The sequence below is a fragment of the Oncorhynchus gorbuscha genome, linkage group LG26 (assembly GCF_021184085.1).
Source record: "Oncorhynchus gorbuscha isolate QuinsamMale2020 ecotype Even-year linkage group LG26, OgorEven_v1.0, whole genome shotgun sequence".
Lineage (NCBI taxonomy): Eukaryota > Metazoa > Chordata > Actinopteri > Salmoniformes > Salmonidae > Oncorhynchus > Oncorhynchus gorbuscha.
Window position 1 is genome coordinate 43,764,486 of NC_060198.1, and position 21,503 is coordinate 43,785,988.

Consider the following 21,503-nt stretch of genomic DNA (forward strand, 5'->3'; position numbering starts at 1 on the left):
GTACCGTCCTTCTTCTTAACAAAAAGAACCCCGCCCCGGCCGGAGAGGAAGAAGGCACTATGGTACCGGCGTCAAGAGACACAGATAAATAATCCTCGAGAGCCTTACGTTCGGGAGCCGACAGAGAGTATAGTCTACCCCGAGGAGGAGTGGTCCCCGGAAGGAGATCAATACTACAATCATACGACCGGTGAGGAGGAAGGGAGTTGGCTCGGGACCGACTGAAGACCGTGCGCAGATCATGATATTCCTCCGGCACTCCTGTCAAATCGCCAGGTTCCTCCTGAGAAGTGGGGACAGAAGAAATGGGAGGGATGGCAGACATTAAGCACTTCACATGACAAGATACGTTCCAGGATAGGATAGAATTACAAGACCAATTAATAGAAGGATTATGACATACTAGCCAGGGATGACCCAAAACAACAGGTGTGAAAGGTGAACGAAAAATCAAAAAAGAAATAGTCTCACTGTGGTTACCAGATACTGTGAGAGTTAAAGGTAGTGTCTCAAATCTGATACTGGGAAGATGACTACCATCTAAGGCAAACATGGGCGTAGGCTTGTCTAACTGTCTGAAAGGAATGTTATGTTTCCGAACCCATGCTTCGTCCATGAAACAACCCTCAGCCCCAGAGTCAATCAAGGCACTGCATGTAGCACCCGAACCGGTCCAGCGTAGATGGACCGACATAGTAGTACAAGATCTAGATGAAGAGACCTGAGTAGTAGCGCTCACCAGTAGCCCTCCGCTTACTGATGGGCTCTGGCCTCTTACTGGACATGAATTAACAAAATGTCCATCAAATCCGCAATAGAGGCACAGGCGGTTGGTGATCCTCCGTTCCCTCTCCTTAGTCGAGATGCGAATCCCTCCCAGCTGCATGGGCTCAGTCTCAGAGCCAGAGGAGGGAGATGGTTGCGATGCGGAGCAGGGAAACACCGTTGATGCGAGCTCTCTTCCACGAGCCCGGTGACGAAGATCTACTCGTCGTTCTATGCGGATGGCGAGAGCAATCAAAGAGTCCACATCTGAAGGAACCTCCCGGGAGAGAATCTCATCCTTAACCACTGCGTGGAGTCCCTCCAGAAAACGAGCGAGCAGCACCGGCTCGTTCCACTCACTAGAGGCAGCAAGAGTGCGAAACTCAATAGAATAATCCGTTATGGACCGTTCACCTTGGCATAGGGAAGCCAGGGCCCTAGAAGCCTCCCTACCAAACACTGAACGGTCAAAAACCCGAATCATCTCCTCTTTAAAGTTCTGGTACTTGTTAGAGCAATCAGCCCTTGCCTCCCAGATAGCTGTGCCCCATTCTCGAGCCCGGCCAGTAAGGAGTGAAATGACGTAAGCAACTCGAGCTCTCTCTCTAGAGTATGTGTTGGGTTGGAGAGAGAACACAATCTCACACTGCGTGAGAAAGGAGCGGCACTCAGTGGGCTGCCCGGAGTAGCAAGGTGGGTTATTAACCCTAGGTTCTGGAGGCTCGGCAGGCCAGGAAGTAACAGGTGGCACGAGACGAAGACTCTGGAACTGTCCAGAGAGGTCGGAAACCTGAGCGGCCAGGTTCTCCACGGCATGGCGAGCAGCAGACAATTCCTGCTCGTGTCTGCCGAGCATGGCTCCTTGGATCTCGACGGCAGTGTAACGAGCGTCTGAAGTCGCTGGGTCCATTCCTTGGTCGGTTCCTTCTGTCATGCAGGTGAAAGAGGACCCAAAAGCGACTTGGCGAAAACAGAGTCTTTAATCCAGTAAAGTAAATACAATCAAAAAAACACAACTTTCACTCGAGATGACGAGGACAAACTGGAGACTCGATCTTGAACAGCAGGTGAACAGCAGGTTGCCTCGGGAAGGCACTTGAACCAAACAGACTCAGACACCTGCTCACCACGCAGCATCTGAGGGAAACACGACACGACAGGGCGATACACAAACACAGCACGGTGAATTCTAGACAAGGAACCGACAGGGCAGAAACGAATAACAAGGAGAGAAAATAGGGACTCTAATCAGGGAAAAGGATCGGGAACAGGTGTGGGAAGACTAAATGATGATTAGGGGAATAGGAACAGCTGGGAGCAGGAACGGAACGATAGAGAGAAGAGAGAGCGAGAGAGTGAGAGAGGGAGGGGGAGAGAGAGGGATAGAAAGAGGGAAAGAACCTAATAAGACCAGCAGAGGGAAACGAATAGAATGGGAAGCACAGGGACAAGACATGATAATAAATGACAAAACATGACACAGCATGCACAGTTATCAAATACCTTAAATATATAAACACAGCATGTAAAGTGCTGGTCCCATGTTTCATGAGGTGAAATAAAAGATCCCAAAAATGTTCCAGAAACACAACAAGCTTAATTCTCACACTTTTAGAGCACAAATTTGGTTACATTCCAGTTAGGGAGCATTTCTCATTTGCCAAGATAATCCATCCACCTGACAGGCGTGGCATATCAAGAAGCTGATTAGAAAGCACAATCATTACACAGGTGCACCTTGTGCTGGGGACAATAAAAGGCCTCTCTAAAATCTGCAGTTTTATCACACAACACAATGCCACAGATGGCGAGGGAGCATGCGATTGGCCTCACTGACTGCAGGAATATCTACCAGAGCTGTGGCGAGATAATTGAATGTTCCTTTCTCTACTATAAGCTGCCTCTAATGTCATTTTAGAGGATTTGGCTGTATGCCCAACCGACCTCACAACCGCAGACAACATGTATGGTGTCGTGTCGGCAAGGGGTTTGCTGATGTCAACATTGTAAACAGAGTGCCCCATGGTGGTGGTGGGGTCATGGTATGGGCAGGCATAAACTACAGACAACAAATATAATTGCATTTTGTCGTACTCACACAGGCTGAAAAGTCAGTCCAGGGGACCCCCGAGGGTTCCTCAAACTCACAAGTGCCTGCAGTGGATTTACTCTAAGCAGCACTAATATGTACTGGATCCACCAGGCACCTGGAAAAGTACTTGAATGGATAATTTACTATTATTCTGACACTTACAAGAGGAATGCCCCAGTAGTAAGGGGCCGATTCACTGTATCGAAGGAAAGCACACATTTCTATCTGCACAGTAGCCAGTTGAAGCCAGAGGACTCTGCAGTGTATTACTGTGCTAGAGACTCACTACGGTTAAACTAATGAGAATAGCTGTACACAAACCATCTGGTAGAGAAAGGAAGGACAGACACACAGACACAGGTATAGTATGACCAGTAGACCATGACAAGGGGATACATGAGGAACCATTCTAATGATGTATGAAATAATAACACAATGATACACCAGTTAAAAACATGGTGCTAGTGTTGTTGATGCACCAACAGGGGGCACCAGAGAGAATAAAGTAGACGGCACGCATCAAACGTATGATTTATGACCCTATGTCAGGATGACGTGTGGATGTGCATATTTGGGCATCCGGTCAGGACATCCTGGCGGGAACTGATCACGTGCTTATGCCAATATATGGGCATCCTGTTCCTATTCTCACGCGTTAGAGGGTGTGCTAATTTATGCATATATTGCATCTATTCCTTTGAAGTTGTCATGATGATTGATGATTGATGTGGCGGGACCTTTAGCATATGCGCTGATTATAAATAACATTGTTTAACCCTAGGGGGCTGTCTCGCCATATTGTATTCTTTCTTGAGTGTTTGACTTTTTAGTCCCCACATCCTCTGGGGTGTTTGGCTTTTTATCCCCCACATCCTCTGGGGGGTGAGATAAATTTGGATTTGAAAGGGCATATGTGCTAATGAATCGAAAGAGACGCCGACACACTTCTTGGAGGGGGGTAGGCAGATATCTGAAAATACCGTTTGCATGATAGTGCAAACCTTGGTTTCAAACGACGCCTGCAGAGAGAGAGAGAGAGGGCCTTGAGTGCAGATGCCCGGGCATTGTTGAACACACTCCCCCTACCCTTTTTATTTTTGAAACACACACACATACACGCCAGCACACACACACACACGCACGCACATGGCTTTTCCGTAAAGCCTTTTTCTTCGCGACTGTCACGTTCTGACCTTAGTTCCTTTGTTATGTCTTTGTTTTAGTTTGGTAAGGGTGTGAGTTGGGGTGGGTAGTCTATGTTCTTTTTTCTATGTTGTGGTTTTGTGTTTGGCCTGGTATGGTTCTCAATCAGAAGCAGGTGTCGTTCGTTCTCTCACCCCAACAGACCGGGGTGTGAGAGAAAACGAGAGCTTCCCGTTCATTAAGGAGTGAGATACAATTTTAATTAATTCAAAATATTAAGTACATACAGTTTAAAGCCTTTCATAATTAATTACACCTTTTTACTATTTCTTTCTTACAGATAAAGGGCCCGGTTAGCATTGACCATTGGCCAGGCTCTCATGCACGCTCCATCAAAGCTCTGTAAGTTTTCACTCCATGGGTCGGGCATGTAGGTCCTGGGTATGTCTCAAGGATAGCCACGGCCAGCGCCGTAATTGTTCACGATTTTGGAAAAGACTGTCCAGCTTATTCATATGTGTTCTAAATATGGGATAATCACACCATTTAAAGCTAAACACTGGCATAAAAAAGTTGACATCCATGCATGCCTTGGAAGATTTTTTTGAACCTTTATTTAACTAGGCAAGTCAGTAAAAAACAAATTCTTATTTTCAATGATGACCTAGGAACAGTGGGTTAACTGCCTGTTCAGGGGCAGAACGACAGATTTGTACCTTGTCAGCTCAGGGGTTTGAACTTGCAACCTCCCGGTTGCTAGGCCAACACTCTAACCACTAGGCTACCCTGCCGATATATGAGAACTGACATACTTTGTCGCATCTCCACTATATCTGTCATGGTACTGTGGTCTTTTGTGTGTAGATTGTACACGTTTGTTTCACAGTAGATGTGTTTAAGCCCACCAAGAAACACCTGATTTATCCCACAGCATTAATGAATAAGATGGGTAGAAAATGAATGTGTTTAAGTCATAAGTAAAGGCCTTTCAAAAAGAGGCTGTCATGATTGAATGTGGCACATATTTAACACGTATTGCTTGTTACAGAAGACTACTGTTGTACATTGAATATCCATATTATATTTAGTTCATTATTTTCTTTCAACAGGTCTACAGAGTTATGAACTCACTCAGCCACCCTTTATGACTGTCCAGCCAGGTCAACCACTGACCATCTGTCACGTTCTGTCCATCGTTCGTATGTGTTTTCCTTGTTTTAGTGTTGGTCAGGACGTGAGCTGGGTGGGCATTCTATGTTGTGTGTCTGGTTTGTCTATTTCTATGTTTGGCCTGATATGGTTCTCACTCAGAGGCAGGTGTTAGTCATTGTCTCTGATTGGGAACCATATTTAGGTAGCCTGTTTTGTGTTGGGTTTTGTGGGTGATTGTTCCTGTCTCTGTGTTTTGCACCAGATAGGGCTGTTTTTGGTTTTCCACGTTTATTGTTTTGTAGTGTTCATGTTTATCTGTTTTTATTAAACATGAGTCAATATAACCACGCTGCGTTTTGGTCCTCCTCTACTTCACCACAGGAAAACCCTGACAGAATCACCCACCAACCAAGTACCAAGCGGCGTGGTAACGGGCAACGGCAAAAGCAGCAGCAGGAGAAGGCAAAAGCAGCAGCAGGAGAAGGAACAAGCAGCAGCAACAGGAGCAGCAGCAGCAGCAGTGGGAGATGCTGCACTATTTGGATAAATGGACTTGGAGGGAGAGCCTTGACGGAAAAGGACCCTGGGCAGAGCCATGGATGGAATTGGAGCTGTCGGCGAAGCAGAGTGCTGAGTCTGAGAGTGTGGAGGATGTATTGGACAGAGTAGAAAGAAAGCTGTTGGTTTGGCATAGTATGCACGGCATACCAGTGCCAGCACCACGCATCAGGCCTACAGTGCGTCCCGCCTGTCCAGCACTGCCGGAGCCTTCCTACTCTCCAGCGCAGCCAGAGTCTCCCGCCTGTCCGGCACTGTCAGAGCTACCGCCCCTCATTCCAGAGGCGCCAGAGGCCCTCATTCCAGAGGCACCAGTGCTCCTCTGTCCAGTGCTGCCAGAGCCTTTTTCGCCAGTCTGCCCAGCACCGCCAGTTCCGCCAGTCTGCCCAGCGCCGCCAGTTCCGCCAGTCTGCCCAGCGCCGCCAGTAACGCCAGTCTGCCCTGCGCCGTCTGAGCTACCAGTCTGTCCAGCGCCGCCAGTGCCGCCAGTCTGCCCAGCGCTGTCTGAGCTACCAGTCTGCCCAGCGCTGTCTGAGCTACCAGTCTGCCCAGCGCCGTCTGAGCTACCAGTCTGCCCAGCGCCGCCAGTGCCGCCAGTCTGCCCAGCGCCGCCAGTGCCGCCAGTCTGCCCAGCTCCGTCTGAGCTACCAGTCTGCCCAGCGCAGCCAGTCTGCCCAGCGCCGCCAGGATCCGCCAGTCTGCCAGGATCCGCCAGAACTGCCAGTCTGCCAGGATCTGTCAGTCAGCCAGGATCTGCCCGTCAGCCAGGATCAGTTAGATCCGCCAGTCTGCCAGGATCCGCCAGTCTGCCAGGATCCGCCAGTCTGCCAGGATCCACCAGAACTGCCAGTCAGCCAGGATCCGCCAGATCCGCCAGTCGGCCAAGGATCTGCCAGTCGGCCAAGGATCTGCCAGTCGGCCAGGATCTGCCAGTCAGCCAGGATCAGTTAGATCCGCCATTCAGCCAGGATCTGCCAGAAGTGCCAGTCAGCCAGGATCTGCCCGAACTGCCAGTTGGCCAGGATCCGCCAGTCAGCCAGGATCCGCCAGTCTGCCAGGATCTGCCAGTCTGCCAGGATCCGCCAGTCTGCCAGGATCCGCCAGATCTGCCAGTCGGCCAAGGATCTGCCAGTCGGCCAAGGATCTGCCAGTCGGCCAAGGATATGCCAGTCGGCCAAGGATCTGCCAGTCGGCCAGGATCTCTGAGTTTACAATGTTAAGGTTCTTCATGCACTGCATAAGGCAGAAATCAGGCAACTCTGAAGGGGATTGGGAGCGTTGACTCTGGTTAAACAGATGTTCCAGACTACTCATACTAAGGATAGTTCACCCTGTGAATGAGGACTTCTCCACAAGCACACAGCTCTTAGAGGCCAAGAGTCTGGGATCAGAGAACTCTGTTTATTGTTGTGGTTGACAGACACACTGATTGAAGCTAGTAAAGCTGCTGTATAGAAAATGTGGATATGTGGTGTATTACTTTCTTTGTGTCACACTAGAATACTGAGTATCATTACTGTAAATAATACAACAACAATATCACAAAACACTACACTATAAAAGACTCCAGCATCTAACGTTCAAACTACACAATCAAACTATCGCTTGCCCAGTCTTGTCACACAAACAAGTAATTATCAAAGTATCCAGAACATTTTCCCCATCTCTGAATTCTCTATTTAATCTCCTTGTGATCTTTCCACCCTGTGAGGAGGAGTCAATGCAAAACTCTGACCTCTTCCATCACTACTTATCTCACTGCAGAGTGGAGGAGAGGGGCTGAAGCTCTGAATAATAGACTGAGTGATAGACACTGACAATAGTCAAACATGTTTAACAAAGATTACATATTAGGGCTACTGCTAATGGTTATAGGACTGTCAGGTAAACACTTTGTTTTTACTTTCCACAGATGGTTGTGTCTACTTAAAGCTCTTCAAGTTTGAAATACTCTCTTTTTATCAACAGGTGTTCAGGGTCAGAGGCTGATTCAGTCTGGACCAGTGGTTAAAAAGCCAGAGGAACCAATCAAACTGACCTGCACAGCCTCTGATTTAGACATGAATAACTACTGGATGGCTTGGATCAGACAGGCTCCTGGGAAAGGACTGGAGTGGGTTGCAACTATTAACCATAACAGCAGAAGCACTTTCTACCCCCAGTCTGTTCAGGGTCGGTTCACCATCTCCAGAGACAACAGTAAGCAGCAGGTGTATCTCCAGATGAACAGCATGAAGACTGAAGACTCTGCTGTTTATTATTGTGCCAGAGACACACAGTGACACAGGAGTCTGCAGGGCTGTACATAAACTAATCAAGCACTTCTCTCACTGGAGTAGTCTTAATGGTATGTAAGAGGATCCAGAATAAGTGTATTCACAGCATACCATTCCTCATCAAGCTCAATGAAGCTGAAACCACTCTGGCCATGTTAGTCAGTAAATATCATCTTGATGACAGCTTATTTACATTCACTTGTATATCAGTCTAATCCAATTAGGAGTTTGAATTACTTGTAGGAATTAATGTCCTCATTGAGCATAATGAAATATAACCGAGGAATTTTGATAGCAGATTTTTTACTGTTATATGAAAATAGTAATAGGCCATGGACTGTATATACTGTATCTTTGGTGGACACCGATAGTTAGATTATGTCCATCTGTGCATCAATGATAATGATTAGAATAACATACTGTACACCACAAGCAGAACAGAACCATTCATAATGCTGCACAATGCATTCCATAACAGATAATTGTATTATTACGTTAAAAATTATGTTCTACTCCACATGTCACCGTGGTACTAGAAATTTACTAACTGTGCTTCTGCATTAATCCTAAATCTCAGACTTTGATGCATATAAATTCCCCTCTTTGGACAGTATATGTAGAAGGCTCTGTCTCTCCTTCACCTAGTTGGAGTAAATAAGTATTGTTCCCATCAGTTCAACTTCCACACAAACCATGTTCCCTGCATCTCTGATTCTGCTGCCGGCGGCTGCCTCCTGTATATGTTTAAATAAATATTACTATAACACAATCAAGCTTCATCAGCTTATCATGTACCTGATGTTAGACCATTTTCAAACATCTCAATCCCCCCACAGGTGTGTACGGTATTGTTGACTGAGAACTCAGCAGCCCAGCTCAATGGTTGTAAAGCCCAGAGAGTCTTGGAGCATCACCTTTTTTAATTAATCGATACAAAGTTTGTTCTTTGTTAAATTAGTGATAAATATTGTGAACATCCAAACCATTCATAATGATGCTGACTAAATAACAACTATTGAAGGTTTAACCATTCATAATGATGCTGACTAAATAACAACTATTAAAGGTTTAACCATTGATAATGATGCTGACTAAATAACAGCTATTAAAGATTAAACCATTCATAATGATGCTGACTAAATAACAGCTATTAAAGGTTAAACCATTCATAATGATGCTGACTAAATAACAGCTATTAAAGATTAAACCATTCATAATGATGCTGACTAAATAACAGCTATTAAAGGTTAAACCATTCATAATGATACTGACTAAATAACAGGTATTAAAGATTAAACCATTCATAATGATGCTGACTAAATAACAGCTATTAAAGGTTAAACCATTCATAATGATGCTGACTAAATAACAGCTATTAAAGATTAAACCATTCATAATGATGCTGACTAAATAACAGCTATTAAAGATTAAACCATTCATAATGATGCTGACTAAATAACAGCTATTAAAGATTAAACCATTCATAATGATGCTGACTAAATAACAGCTATTACAGATTAAACCATTCATAATGATGCTGACTAAATAACAGCTATTAAAGATTAAACCATTCATAATGATGCTGACTAAATAACAGCTATTAAAGATTTAACCATTCATAATGATGCTGACTAAATAACAGCTATTAAAGGTTAAACCATTCATAATGATGCTGACTAAATAACAGCTATTAAAGATTAAACCATTCATAATGATGCTGACTAAATAACAGCTATTAAAGATTAAACCATTCATAATGATGCTGACTAAATAACAGCTATTAAAGATTAAACCATTCATAATGATGCTGACTAAATAACAGCTATTAAAGATTAAACCATTCATAATGATGCTGACTAAATAACAGCTATTAAAGGTTAAACCATTCATAATGATGCTGACTAAATAACAGCTATTAAAGATTAAACCATTCATAATGATGCTGACGAAATAACAACTATTACATGTTAAACCATTCATAATGATGCTGACTAAATAACAACTATTACATGTTAAACCATTCATCATGATGCTGACTAAATAACAACTATTAAAGGTTAAACCATTCATAATGATGCTGACTAAATAACAGCTATTAAAGATTAAACCATTCATAATGATGCTGACTAAATAACAGCTATTAAAGATTAAACCATTCATAATGATGCTGACTAAATAACAGCTATTAAAGATTAAACCATTCATAATGATGCTGACTAAATAACAGCTATTAAAGATTAAACCATTCATAATGATGCTGACTAAATAACAGCTATTAAAGATTAAACCATTCATAATGATGCTGACTAAATAACAGCTATTAAAGATTAAACCATTCATAATGATGCTGACTAAATAACAGCTATTAAAGATTAAACCATTCATAATGATGCTGACTAAATAACAGCTATTAAAGGTTAAACCATTCATAATGATGCTGACTAAATAACAGCTATTAAAGATTAAACCATTCATAATGATGCTGACGAAATAACAACTATTAAAGGATAAACCATTCATAATGATGGTGACTAAATAAAAACTATTACATGTTAAACCATTCGTAATGATGCTGACTAAATAACAACTATTACATGTTAAACCATTCATAATGATGCTGACTAAATAACAACTATTACATGTTAAACCATTCGTAATGATGCTGACTAAATAACAACTATTACATGTTAAACCATTCATAATGATGCTGACTAAATAACAGCTATTAAAGATTAAACCATTCATAATGATGCTGACTAAATAACAACTATTAAAGGTTAAACCATTCATAATAATGCTGACTAAATAACAGCTATTAAAGATTAAACCATTCATAATGATGCTGACTAAATAACAGCTATTAAAGATTAAACCATTCATAATGATGCTGACTAAATAACAGCTATTAAAGATTAAACCATTCATAATGATGCTGACTAAATAACAGCTATTAAAGATTAAACCATTCATAATGATGCTGACTAAATAACAGCTATTAAAGATTAAACCATTCATAATGATGCTGACTAAATAACAGCTATTAAAGATTAAACCATTCATAATGATGCTGACTAAATAACAGCTATTAAAGGTTAAACCATTCATAATGATGCTGACTAAATAACAGCTATTAAAGATTAAACCATTCATAATGATGCTGACGAAATAACAACTATTACATGTTAAACCATTCATAATGATGCTGACTAAATAACAACTATTACATGTTAAACCATTCATCATGATGCTGACTAAATAACAACTATTACATGTTAAACCATTCATAATGATGCTGACTAAATAACAACTATTACATGTTAAACCATTCATAATGATGCTGACTAAATAACAACTATTACATGTTAAACCATTCATAATGATGCTGACTAAATAACAACTATTACATGTTAAACCATTCATAATGATGCTGACTAAATAACAACTATTACATGTTAAACCATTCATAATGATGCTGACTAAATAACAACTATTACATGTTAAACCATTCATAATGATGCTGACTAAATAACAACTATTACATGTTAAACCATTCATAATGATGCTGACTAAATAACAACTATTAAAGATTAAACCATTCATAATGATGCTGACGAAATAACAACTATTACATTTTAAACCATTCGTAATGATGCTGACTAAATAACAACTATTACATGTTAAACCATTCATAAGATGCTGAATAAATTACTTTGAATGAGTTGAAAATGATAATATTATAAACCTTATTATAAGGAAGGCTCATACATGTCTGTTACAGTTAAAAAGCATTGTACCTACAGGATTTAGGTAACATGTTCTAATTAACTGATGGTTAAAATATTAAAATATATTAAAATAAATAATAGATGTGTGTATTATCACCTATCCACAACCATCTGAATGTGTTGCTGTCCTCATAGAGCAGGTGTGTGGTTCTGGTGGGAGGTTTTTGTTATGGTGTGTATCACTGTGACTATATATGGGGGTCACAGTGATATTACGCCGTACAAAAACCCTTTGCTCCTGTATGGACATTTCAACACTGAACAGGTGAAATAATCACCCCCCAGGACAATGGAACCAATGTAAACCTAATGAAATTTAACTGAAGATTAATCCACCAACTCATAGAGAATATAATTCTGTAAGATTCTTTAGCTTATTATACCTCAGAGCAGAGTCATATGGAATCCCTATGGAGATGTGAACGAGGTGTTTTTGTGCTGGGGTATATCACTGTGATATGGGGTGGGTGGCACTGTGAAATGAGGCTGTACAAAAACCTCAGAGACAGAACCTGCATTATATCTGCATGAGGATTGGGACAATGGGGAGATACAATATTCTTCAAATGACCATCTGATGTTGATATAACCCCATGTCATGACATGGACCTGAGCATGAGTTTTTAAAAGGTATTCAAAACTGAATTCACAACAATAAATTGCATTTATTTGAATGTTTATTGGATTCAGTATCATGACTTTAAAGCGACCTATTTAGGTGCAGGGTTTTAGTACAGGCAGTGAATGGAGACAGAGCACTGTGATGCTTTTGACTACTGGGGTAAAGGGACACAAGTCACCGTCTCAACAGGTAAGCAAACTAAAATGTAGTATACATCAAATGTTTAATTTTCCCATTCTATGTAGAGTGTAGAAAGAATCTTTTGCATTTTTCAGATGCAAAATGTCCTTAAATCGACCTGTTCCACTAAAGAAATGGTTTACCTCAATTTGCCAATTTGCTTATTTCCTTGAAAGTCAAATAGTTCCTCATTTTCTAGGTTCTGCTGTTGTAGAATAATGCAAACGTTTGTTTCGTCTTATAAATAGAAACCCATTTGTTTCTCAGAAAAAAATACCAGAAAACGATCCATATTGTGGAAACATGTTGTTGAAGAAGTGCGACTGTTAGAATGTGGCATCTATTCAGATTTTTTTTACAAACCAATTTACTTTGGTTTAGTGATGGAGTTATCAAGATTAGTTAAAACTGATTGCTGTAAAGAGGGTGTTTTTTGTATTGCCTGGCATATGCCCTTCTCACACTGTGTATGGATACTTTGACTATTGGGGGAAAGGGACAATGGTCACAGTCTCATCAGGTAAGCCATTGTTTTTGAGTGTTTTTTTAATGCAATCAAATTGTTGTAGTTTGTAGATAATCATTGTTTTATTTAGAAAAGTAGACATCACTACTTGGATAATGTTGTTAGTGTAGCACACCTAGAAAAAGCAGTATATTGTTTATTCATCTCACCACATACGTCTTTCACTTTTTGCGATTGATATTTATTAGATGATTATGTAGGCTTTGCTTTAGGTCAAAAATTACCATGTGAAAACAAAAATGTAGGCTATTCATATGGGAGTCAAACACATAAACTGATTATAGGGTATAAGAATAAGACTCCATCTCAGCCTATATTGAATTGACTGTTAATTTGCATCACCTTAATCAATATAAATAATTACATTAAAATGTTTTATTAGAGGAACATTATGTTTTATTTTACAGTTCTGTTTTCACTGGTAAATCTGACTGCAATTGAATGTGTTAATGTGTATTTAAATGTACCTTCCTGTATTATACCTTTTCTAAAATGTTTATTCTATTCTACTGAGGCAGTTACTTTATGTTCGTCTTCTTCTCTTTTCGTATTTCTTATTGTTGTTGCATTGTTGAGAAGGAACCTGAACGTAAGTATTTGTAATATACTACATACAACTAATAAAACTAGAAATGTAGTGGTACTTATGCAACAAAGAATACAAGACAACCAACTACAAGGAATTAAATGGTGCCATATAGTGCCAGATTAAAAGAAAAAGTAGTTATTAGGTTACAACTGTGTAATGACCTTTTTACCAGGGTAATTCCAAATAGTTATCTGGTCATTTCTGTACATTCAAATCAAGTGTTACCTTTTTTTCTTTCTTTCTTACAGCAGCCACAGCCCCCCCTACTCTACTCACTCTTATGAACTGTGGAACCCCTTCTAACGACATCTACAGCATCGGTTGTCTAGCTACCGGCTTTTCACCTTCCTCACTCACCTTCAAATGGACAGACGCCAGTGGGAGTGTGCTGACGGACTTCGTCCAGTACCCGTCGGTTCAGAGTGGGGGAGCCTACACAGGAGTCAGCCAGGTCCGCTTGTCTAAGAATAACTGGGAAAACTCAAAGTCTTTCATTTGTTCTGTGGAACATCTTGGAATTGAAAAGACAGCAGTCATCAATAAACCAGGTAAGAGGTCATTATATTAAATTTTTTTATGAAGTTGGTTCTATTTTTCTAAAGATTGCATTTGAATGTTTGTGATGTAAACTATTTCTGTTTAGAAAACCTGATTATAAAATGATACTTGGTGTTTACCCAGTCTTATTTCAATAAGCGGTTAAACTAACATGCAGACATTTTTTTATCGCTACTCAGTCTCAAAGCTTCCATCGGTGTCTTTGCTGTCTGCACCCATTGGCACCACTCAGTACCTGATGTGTATGATTGAAGATTTCACCCCCAACAAAGTCACTGTCACCTGGAAGAAGAATGACATGGAGGTGGAGGGCCAGACCCCTACTGTAGGCAAACAGCCATCAGGCCTCTACTCAGCCAGCAGTCTGCTGAAGGTCACCAACACTGACTGGAACAACAAGGTCAAGTACAGCTGTGTGGTGCAGCACCAGGGACAACCCACCATCAAGACAATCTCCAAAACAGGTCTGTACATAGGAGTAGACTGTACTACGATAGATGTCATGCTCACATACAGTATATCTAATATGTAGTGTAGTTCCTCATCAATAACATGTCCTGCTTTCACACTGCTTCTCTCCCCTTTCAGAACCACTGACGGTGACTCTGAACCCACCGAGTGTGAAAGAGGTGTTCTTGGACAACCAAGCAGTACTGGACTGTGTCATCACTGGTACAGACCAGGACACGGTGTCTGGTACCAACATCACCTGGCAGGTCAACGGACAGGCCAAGACGAGAGGCATCATTATGAAACCTATTGAATCAAAGGACAACCTGAACAGCAGGGTCAGTACTCTGACCATAGACCAGACGGAGTGGACCAATGTGAACAATGTCCAGTGTTCTGCCATGAAGAGAGGTGAAGACACACCGGTCATTCAGGACATCAGCTTCACCAAAGGAAGTAGGTCACTGAAACATCTCAATGTGGTTGTGATTAGTGGTCACCTACTCCAGGTTCTGGAGAGGGAGGCACAGGATGTGCAGACTGTTTCTGCAGCCCAGCGCTGACACACATGAGTCAACTAATCATTAACTAATTATCGCCTTTGCTTAGTTGAATCAGGTGTGTTAGTGCTGGACTAGAACAGAAACCTGCACACCCCTGTGGCGCTCCAGAACCAGGGTTAAGGAACACTAGGTTGATTTTAAACTGATATTCACATACTGGTTGTCATATGTGCCTAAACCACAAGAGGTTGCTGGTGGGAGGATGGCTCATAATAATGGCTGGAACGTAGTAAATGGAATGGCATCAAACACATGGAAACCATGTTTAATGTATTTGTCACCATTCCACTTATTCATCTCCAGCTATTACCACGAGCCCATCATTCCCAATTAACATGCCACCAACCTCCTGTGGGTTACACAAACAAGAGAGTAACGTTTCTCCTTAAAATGAATCCTCTTTCAGGTCAAGCCCCTTCAGTGTCCGTTCACCTTGTCCCAAAGGAAGACCCCATGGCGGGGGAAGTGACTCTGGTGTGCCTGGTGGTCATTCCGTCTCTCTGTGACGTCTACATCATGTGGCAGGTGAACAGCAGCCAGTACCAGGAGGGGGTCACCAGCCCTCCTCAGAAAACCCAGAAAGGCAGCTACCTTGTCACCAGCGTCTTCACCACCACCAAGAATGTGTGGGACACAGAAGTGCTTTTCACATGCGCTGTCAGGCACGCTGGCTTGGACAACAACACCGCAGCTAAGGTGGACAGTGTGTCGAAGTCCAAGGGTAACTCATGTCAAGATACGGAATTTTAATCTGTGTGTGTTGTGTTGTTGTTTCTCCTTATTGACTCCTCTGTGGGTCAGAATATCCAATTACTAGGCGTGTCCCCCGTTGTCCTCTTTGATGTCAATCATTGTTGTCCTTGTTGAGTTAAATTTAACATGTTAGTGTTGTCATTGTTGTGTTGACTATAGACATGTATGTTGTCTAATGTGATATTGTCCAGTCTACTGTGTTGTAAGACATCAGTCCTACTGCACATCCTTGTGTTTCCATTGTTGTCCTTTGTCATTGTTCAATGTATCTTCCTAATGTGGGGACAGGCTAATAAACAATACTGCATTTAACATCACATCGTTTCGAGTTCGTATGTCAATTACTTTAAGTCTTAGAAAATATACTGGTCTATTGTACATACAATATAAAAACAAAATGAAGACAATTATTTTGGCATGAAAAGACAACAGTACTGAAGAGCCTACATAGTAGTTCTCTGCTTCCAGTCAGGTGGTCGCATGTACTATTTAGTGTATAGGTGTAGTTTGACATTATGTGAGTGGGTGTGCATGTTAATATTAAGACAAGATATGCACAGCTCAGTTTCATTTGTTCTCTGTGTGTCTGTGTGTGTCCATATCATTTGAACTGATGTAGCTGTGTTTGTTAGAATATGATAAAGACTAATACAGGTGTAGAATACACATACAAACACACAAACACACATGAACACACACAAACACGCAAACACACATGAACACGCACAAACACGCAAACACACATGAACACGCACACACACACAGACACAAGTGTATGTCCATTCCTCACCACCTGTCTCTCTCCCTGTACTCAGAGAACATCCTACTGACTGAGCCTGAGGCGGGCTTCGCTCTGAGCTGCACGGACAACGTTGAGGATGAGTTCAGCAGCCTGTGGTCCACCACCTCCTCCTTCATCATCCTCTTCCTTCTCTCTCTCACCTACAGCACAGTACTCAGCCTGGTCAAGGTACTGACACCACTTATTTCATGTGATTTTAGACTTCTGATGAAGGCCATTGGCAGCTGAAACGTCACGATTTTAAATTAAACAATGATGTATCAAGTGTTTAATTGAACAGAAGCATTTCGCTACACCTGCAATATCATCTGCTAAATATGTGTGTGACCAATACAATTTTATTTTATTTTATAGTTGCTCCTTTCCCTTCCAAATATGATTACATACACAGAGGAGAGATGAGAAACTCCTTGTGGGCCAAAGGTAACCTACGTTGTTCCACTTTGCTGTCTGTTTACTGTAATAACCTGTATCTGTCTCTGCCTCCTTTCAGATGAAGCAGTGAAGAACACATGATGGACTGCAGAGATAGATGTGTCTAGATTAGAAATAAAATGGTCTGGGATGGTTATGGAGTAGTGTTCTTCAGTAATAATATGTATATATCCTATACATTATTGATTTTTGATTGATTAGTATTGTTGTTCTCAATATTATACACGCATTGTGGTGATATGTTATTTTTCATTTGTTCATTTCTATTGTACAGTATCTTTAAATATAAGAGTATCCTGTGAAGTCTGTGTCTTTTTTCACTGTAATAAAGTCTAACTCTTAGCAAGTCATTGTCATTTTACTGACACATCCACTGGATGCTAATACTGGGAGAAGGACACATCCTATATCCAAAGAGGTTACTGATTGGAGTGTTTCTGCTTGGCAGTTTTCTATGGAGCCAATGTACAGCTGTATTCCCTCCCAGGACAGATTAAAACAACGTTAGGCTATATCTGTCATATTTAACTAAGACTTCAACATTCTGTTATCAGTTGATCTGAGGTGGTTTCTTGGTTCTCTGACTTGTCTAATAATAGTGTCATGCAAAAGCAGCTTCCTCTCTCTCTATCCCCTTGATACCACACCTGTGGCACTGAAACTGTCCAGCAACTGCCAGGGCCACAAATACACTTCCTTGAAAGAAGAGAAAGACTGCATGTACGAAAGCAACGCATGCACGCACACACACATATACTGTATATAAACATTATATACATATAAACAAGTATTTCAGTGATTTGATTTTCCTATGTATGTCATGTGGTTGTGTAAAGTTGGGCCGCTTTGTAATTCTTTAATAGGGTTACTACACACACAATATATTTTTCCACAATTTCCATTAGATTGGAATTATCTCATGCCATAAAAGTCATACATTTTCGTTCAAACGTAGGTTTCTTATCTAAGTTGTTGATTATTTGGTAACTTAGATCAGTGATTCCCAATCGATGTGCCGCCACACACTGGTGTGAGTTGAGGAACTCTCAGGTATGCTTCAAAACTTTTCCTAATCTTGATTTTTTTTAATGGAACACTCAAAAAAATGAATGCACATGTAATTTAGACTTGGGAGCACTAGTGGTGGTCAGATGATACATTAAATGGCACATGGTTACCTCTGTATCGTTGTTTCGCCCTCAGGCTGTTGTTATATTTGTATCATCATTTTACTTTGTCTTTGAAAACCATTTAAATTCAGGAAAGTATTATTAGATTTAGCCAGTGTCATTCATTTCTATATGGCTCTGGGCGTAGCTATACCACAGCCTCTGCCATAGAAACATATGAGCATGGCTTTGTGTACACCTTTACAATGCAGAAAACCGCTCGTCTCTCGTTCAAACCATTCAAAACTAAAGACCTGTTTTACCATAGCTAAAAATGTTTATTTCTGGAGCAGATTTGTGGGACCTTTTTCACCCTAAAAGTCTAAGCCTTTTAAGGTGACACTATTTGACACTATTTGTCATTCCAAATAGTGCCCCCCTCTACATCAAATCAAATTATATTTGTTACATACGCCGAATACAACGAATACAACCTTACACTAAAATGCTGATTTACAAGCCCTTAACCAACAATGCAGTTTTAAGAAAATACCCCCCCAAAAAGAAAGAGATAAGAAAAACAAATAATTAAGGAGCAGCAGTAAATAACAATAGCGAGGCTGTATACAGGGGGTACCAGTTAAGAGTCAACGTGTCAATGTGTGGAGGCACCGGTGTCGAGGTAATTGAGGTATTTGATTAGATGTTCAGGAGTCTTATGGCTTGGGGCTAGAAGCTGTTTTAGAAGCCTCTTGGATCCAGACTTGGCGCTCCTATACCGCTTGCTGTGCGGTAGCAGAGAGAACAGTCTATGACTAGGGTGGCTGGAATTTGACAATTTCTAGGGCCTTCCTCTGACACTTCCTGGTATAGAGGTCCTGGATGGCAGGAAGCTTGGCCCCGGTGATGTACTGGGCCATACTCACTACCGTCTGTAGTGACTTGCGGTCAGAGGCTGCATAGTTGCCATACAAGGCAGCGATGCAACCCACCAGAATGCTCTCTGTAAAACCTTTTGAGGATGCCTTTTGAGGATGCCAAATCTTTTCAGTCTCCTGAGGGGGAATATGTTTTGTTGTGCCCTCTTCCCGACTGTCTTGATGTGCTTGGACCATGTTAGTTTGTTGGTGAGGTGGACACCAAGGAAGATGAAGCTCTCAACCTGCTCTACTACAGCCCTGTCAATGAGAATGGGGCGTGCTCGGTCCTCTTTTTCCTGTAGTCCACAATCATCTCCTTTGTCTTGATCACGGTGAGGGAAAGGTTGTTGTCCTGGCACCACACAGTCAGGTCTCTGACCTCCATCCTATAGGCTGTCTCATTGTTGTCGTGATCAAGCCTACCACTGTTGTGTCATCAGCAAACTTAATGATGGTGTTGGAGTTGTGCCTGGCCGTACAGTCATGAGTGAACAGGGAGTACAGGACTGAGCACGCACCCCTGACGGGCCCCCGATTTGAGGATCAGTGTGGCGGATGTGTTGTTACCCACCCTTACCACCTGGGGGTGGCCCTTCAGGAAGTCTAGGATCCTGTTGCAGAGGGAGGTGTTTAGTCCCAGGGTCCTTAGCTTAGTGATGAGCTTTGAGGGCACTATGGTGTTCAACGCTGAGCTGTAGTCAATGAATAACATTCTCACATACAGTGCCTTGCAAAAGTATTCATCCACCTTGCCATTTTTCCTATTTTGTTGCATTACAACCTGTAATTTAAAAATATTTTATTTTGGATTTCATGTAATGGACATACAGAAAACAGTCAATTAGTGAAGTGAAATTTAAAAAATAAAAGTGCATCACCCCCTTTGCTATGAAGCCCTAAATAAGATCCGATGCAACCAATTACCTTCAGAAGTCACATAATTAGTTGGAGTGTCTGTCCATAGGACCACTTTAAGCCGTACACTACACAGAGTTTGGCTTTACAGAAGGGTGGCCAGAAAAAAAGCCATTGCTTAAGGAAGAAAATAAGTAAACATGTTTGGTGTTCGCCAAAAGGCATGTGAGAGACTTCCCAAACATATGGAAGAAGGTACTTTGGTCAGATGAGACTAAAAGTTAGAGCTGTTTGGCCATCAAGGAAAACGCTATGTCTGGAGCAAACCTAACACCTCTCATCATCCCGAGAATTTCATCCCCATCATGCTGTGGGGATATTTTGTATCGGTAGGGACTGGGAAACTAGTCAGAATTGAAGGAATGATGGATGGTGCTGAATACAGGGAAATTCATGAGGGAAACCTGTTTGGGAGGTTCACCTTCCAGCAGGACAATGACCCTAAGTACACTGCTAAAGCAACACTCGAGTGGTTTAAGGGGAAATATTTAAATGTCTTGGAATGGCCTTGCCAAAGCCCATACCTGAATCCAATTGAGAATCTGTGGCATTACTTAAAGATTACTGTACACCAGCAGAACCCATCCAACTTCAAGTAGGTGGAGCAGTTTTTCCTAGGGGGGGGTGAATAGTTATGCACGCTCAAGTTCTGTTTTTTTTGTGTTATTTCTTGTTTTACAATAAAATACATTTTGCATCTTCAAAGTGGTAGGCATGTAGTGTAATTGTAATGATACAAACCCCTCAAAAAGGCAACAAAATAGGAAAAATGCCAAGGGGAGTGATTACTTTCACATGCCACTGTAGGTATTCCTTTTGTCCAGGTTGGAAAGGGCAGTGTGGAGTGCAATAGAGATTACCTCATCTGTGGATCTGTTGGTACAATACGCAAATTTTAGTGGGTCTAGGGATTCTGGGTTAATGGTGTTGATGTGGGCCATGACCAGCCTTTCAAAGTATTTAATGGCTCGGGAAGTAATTTAGTGTCACGGCCGTCGAAAGAAGTAGACCAAAGTGCAGCGTTGTGAGTGTACATTTATCTTTTTATTTAAAATGTCGCCAACAAAATAAGAAACGAAAAACAACCGTGAAGCTTACAGGGCCATAGTGTCACTAACAAAGACAACTACCCACACTGAAAGGAGGGAAAAAGGGCTACTTAAGTATGATTCCCAATCAGAGACAACGATAGACAGCTGTCCCTGATTGAGAACCATACCCGGCCAAAACATAGAAATAAAGAAACATAGAAAACAAAACAAATAATGCCCACACCATATCACACCCTGACCTAACCAAATAGAGAAATA

General features: G+C 41.6%; 1 gene segment (V, D, J or C); it reads left to right on the forward strand.

The window, feature by feature from the left end:
- Positions 1 to 13,113: 13,113 nt before the first annotated feature.
- On the forward strand, positions 13,114 to 17,595 carry LOC124016021. The segment is given in 6 exon segments: positions 13,114 to 13,688; positions 13,937 to 14,236; positions 14,426 to 14,710; positions 14,835 to 15,152; positions 15,666 to 15,980; positions 16,828 to 17,595. Coding segments are annotated over 6 exon segments (1,497 nt in total).
- The last annotated feature ends 3,908 nt before the right edge of the window (positions 17,596 to 21,503 follow it).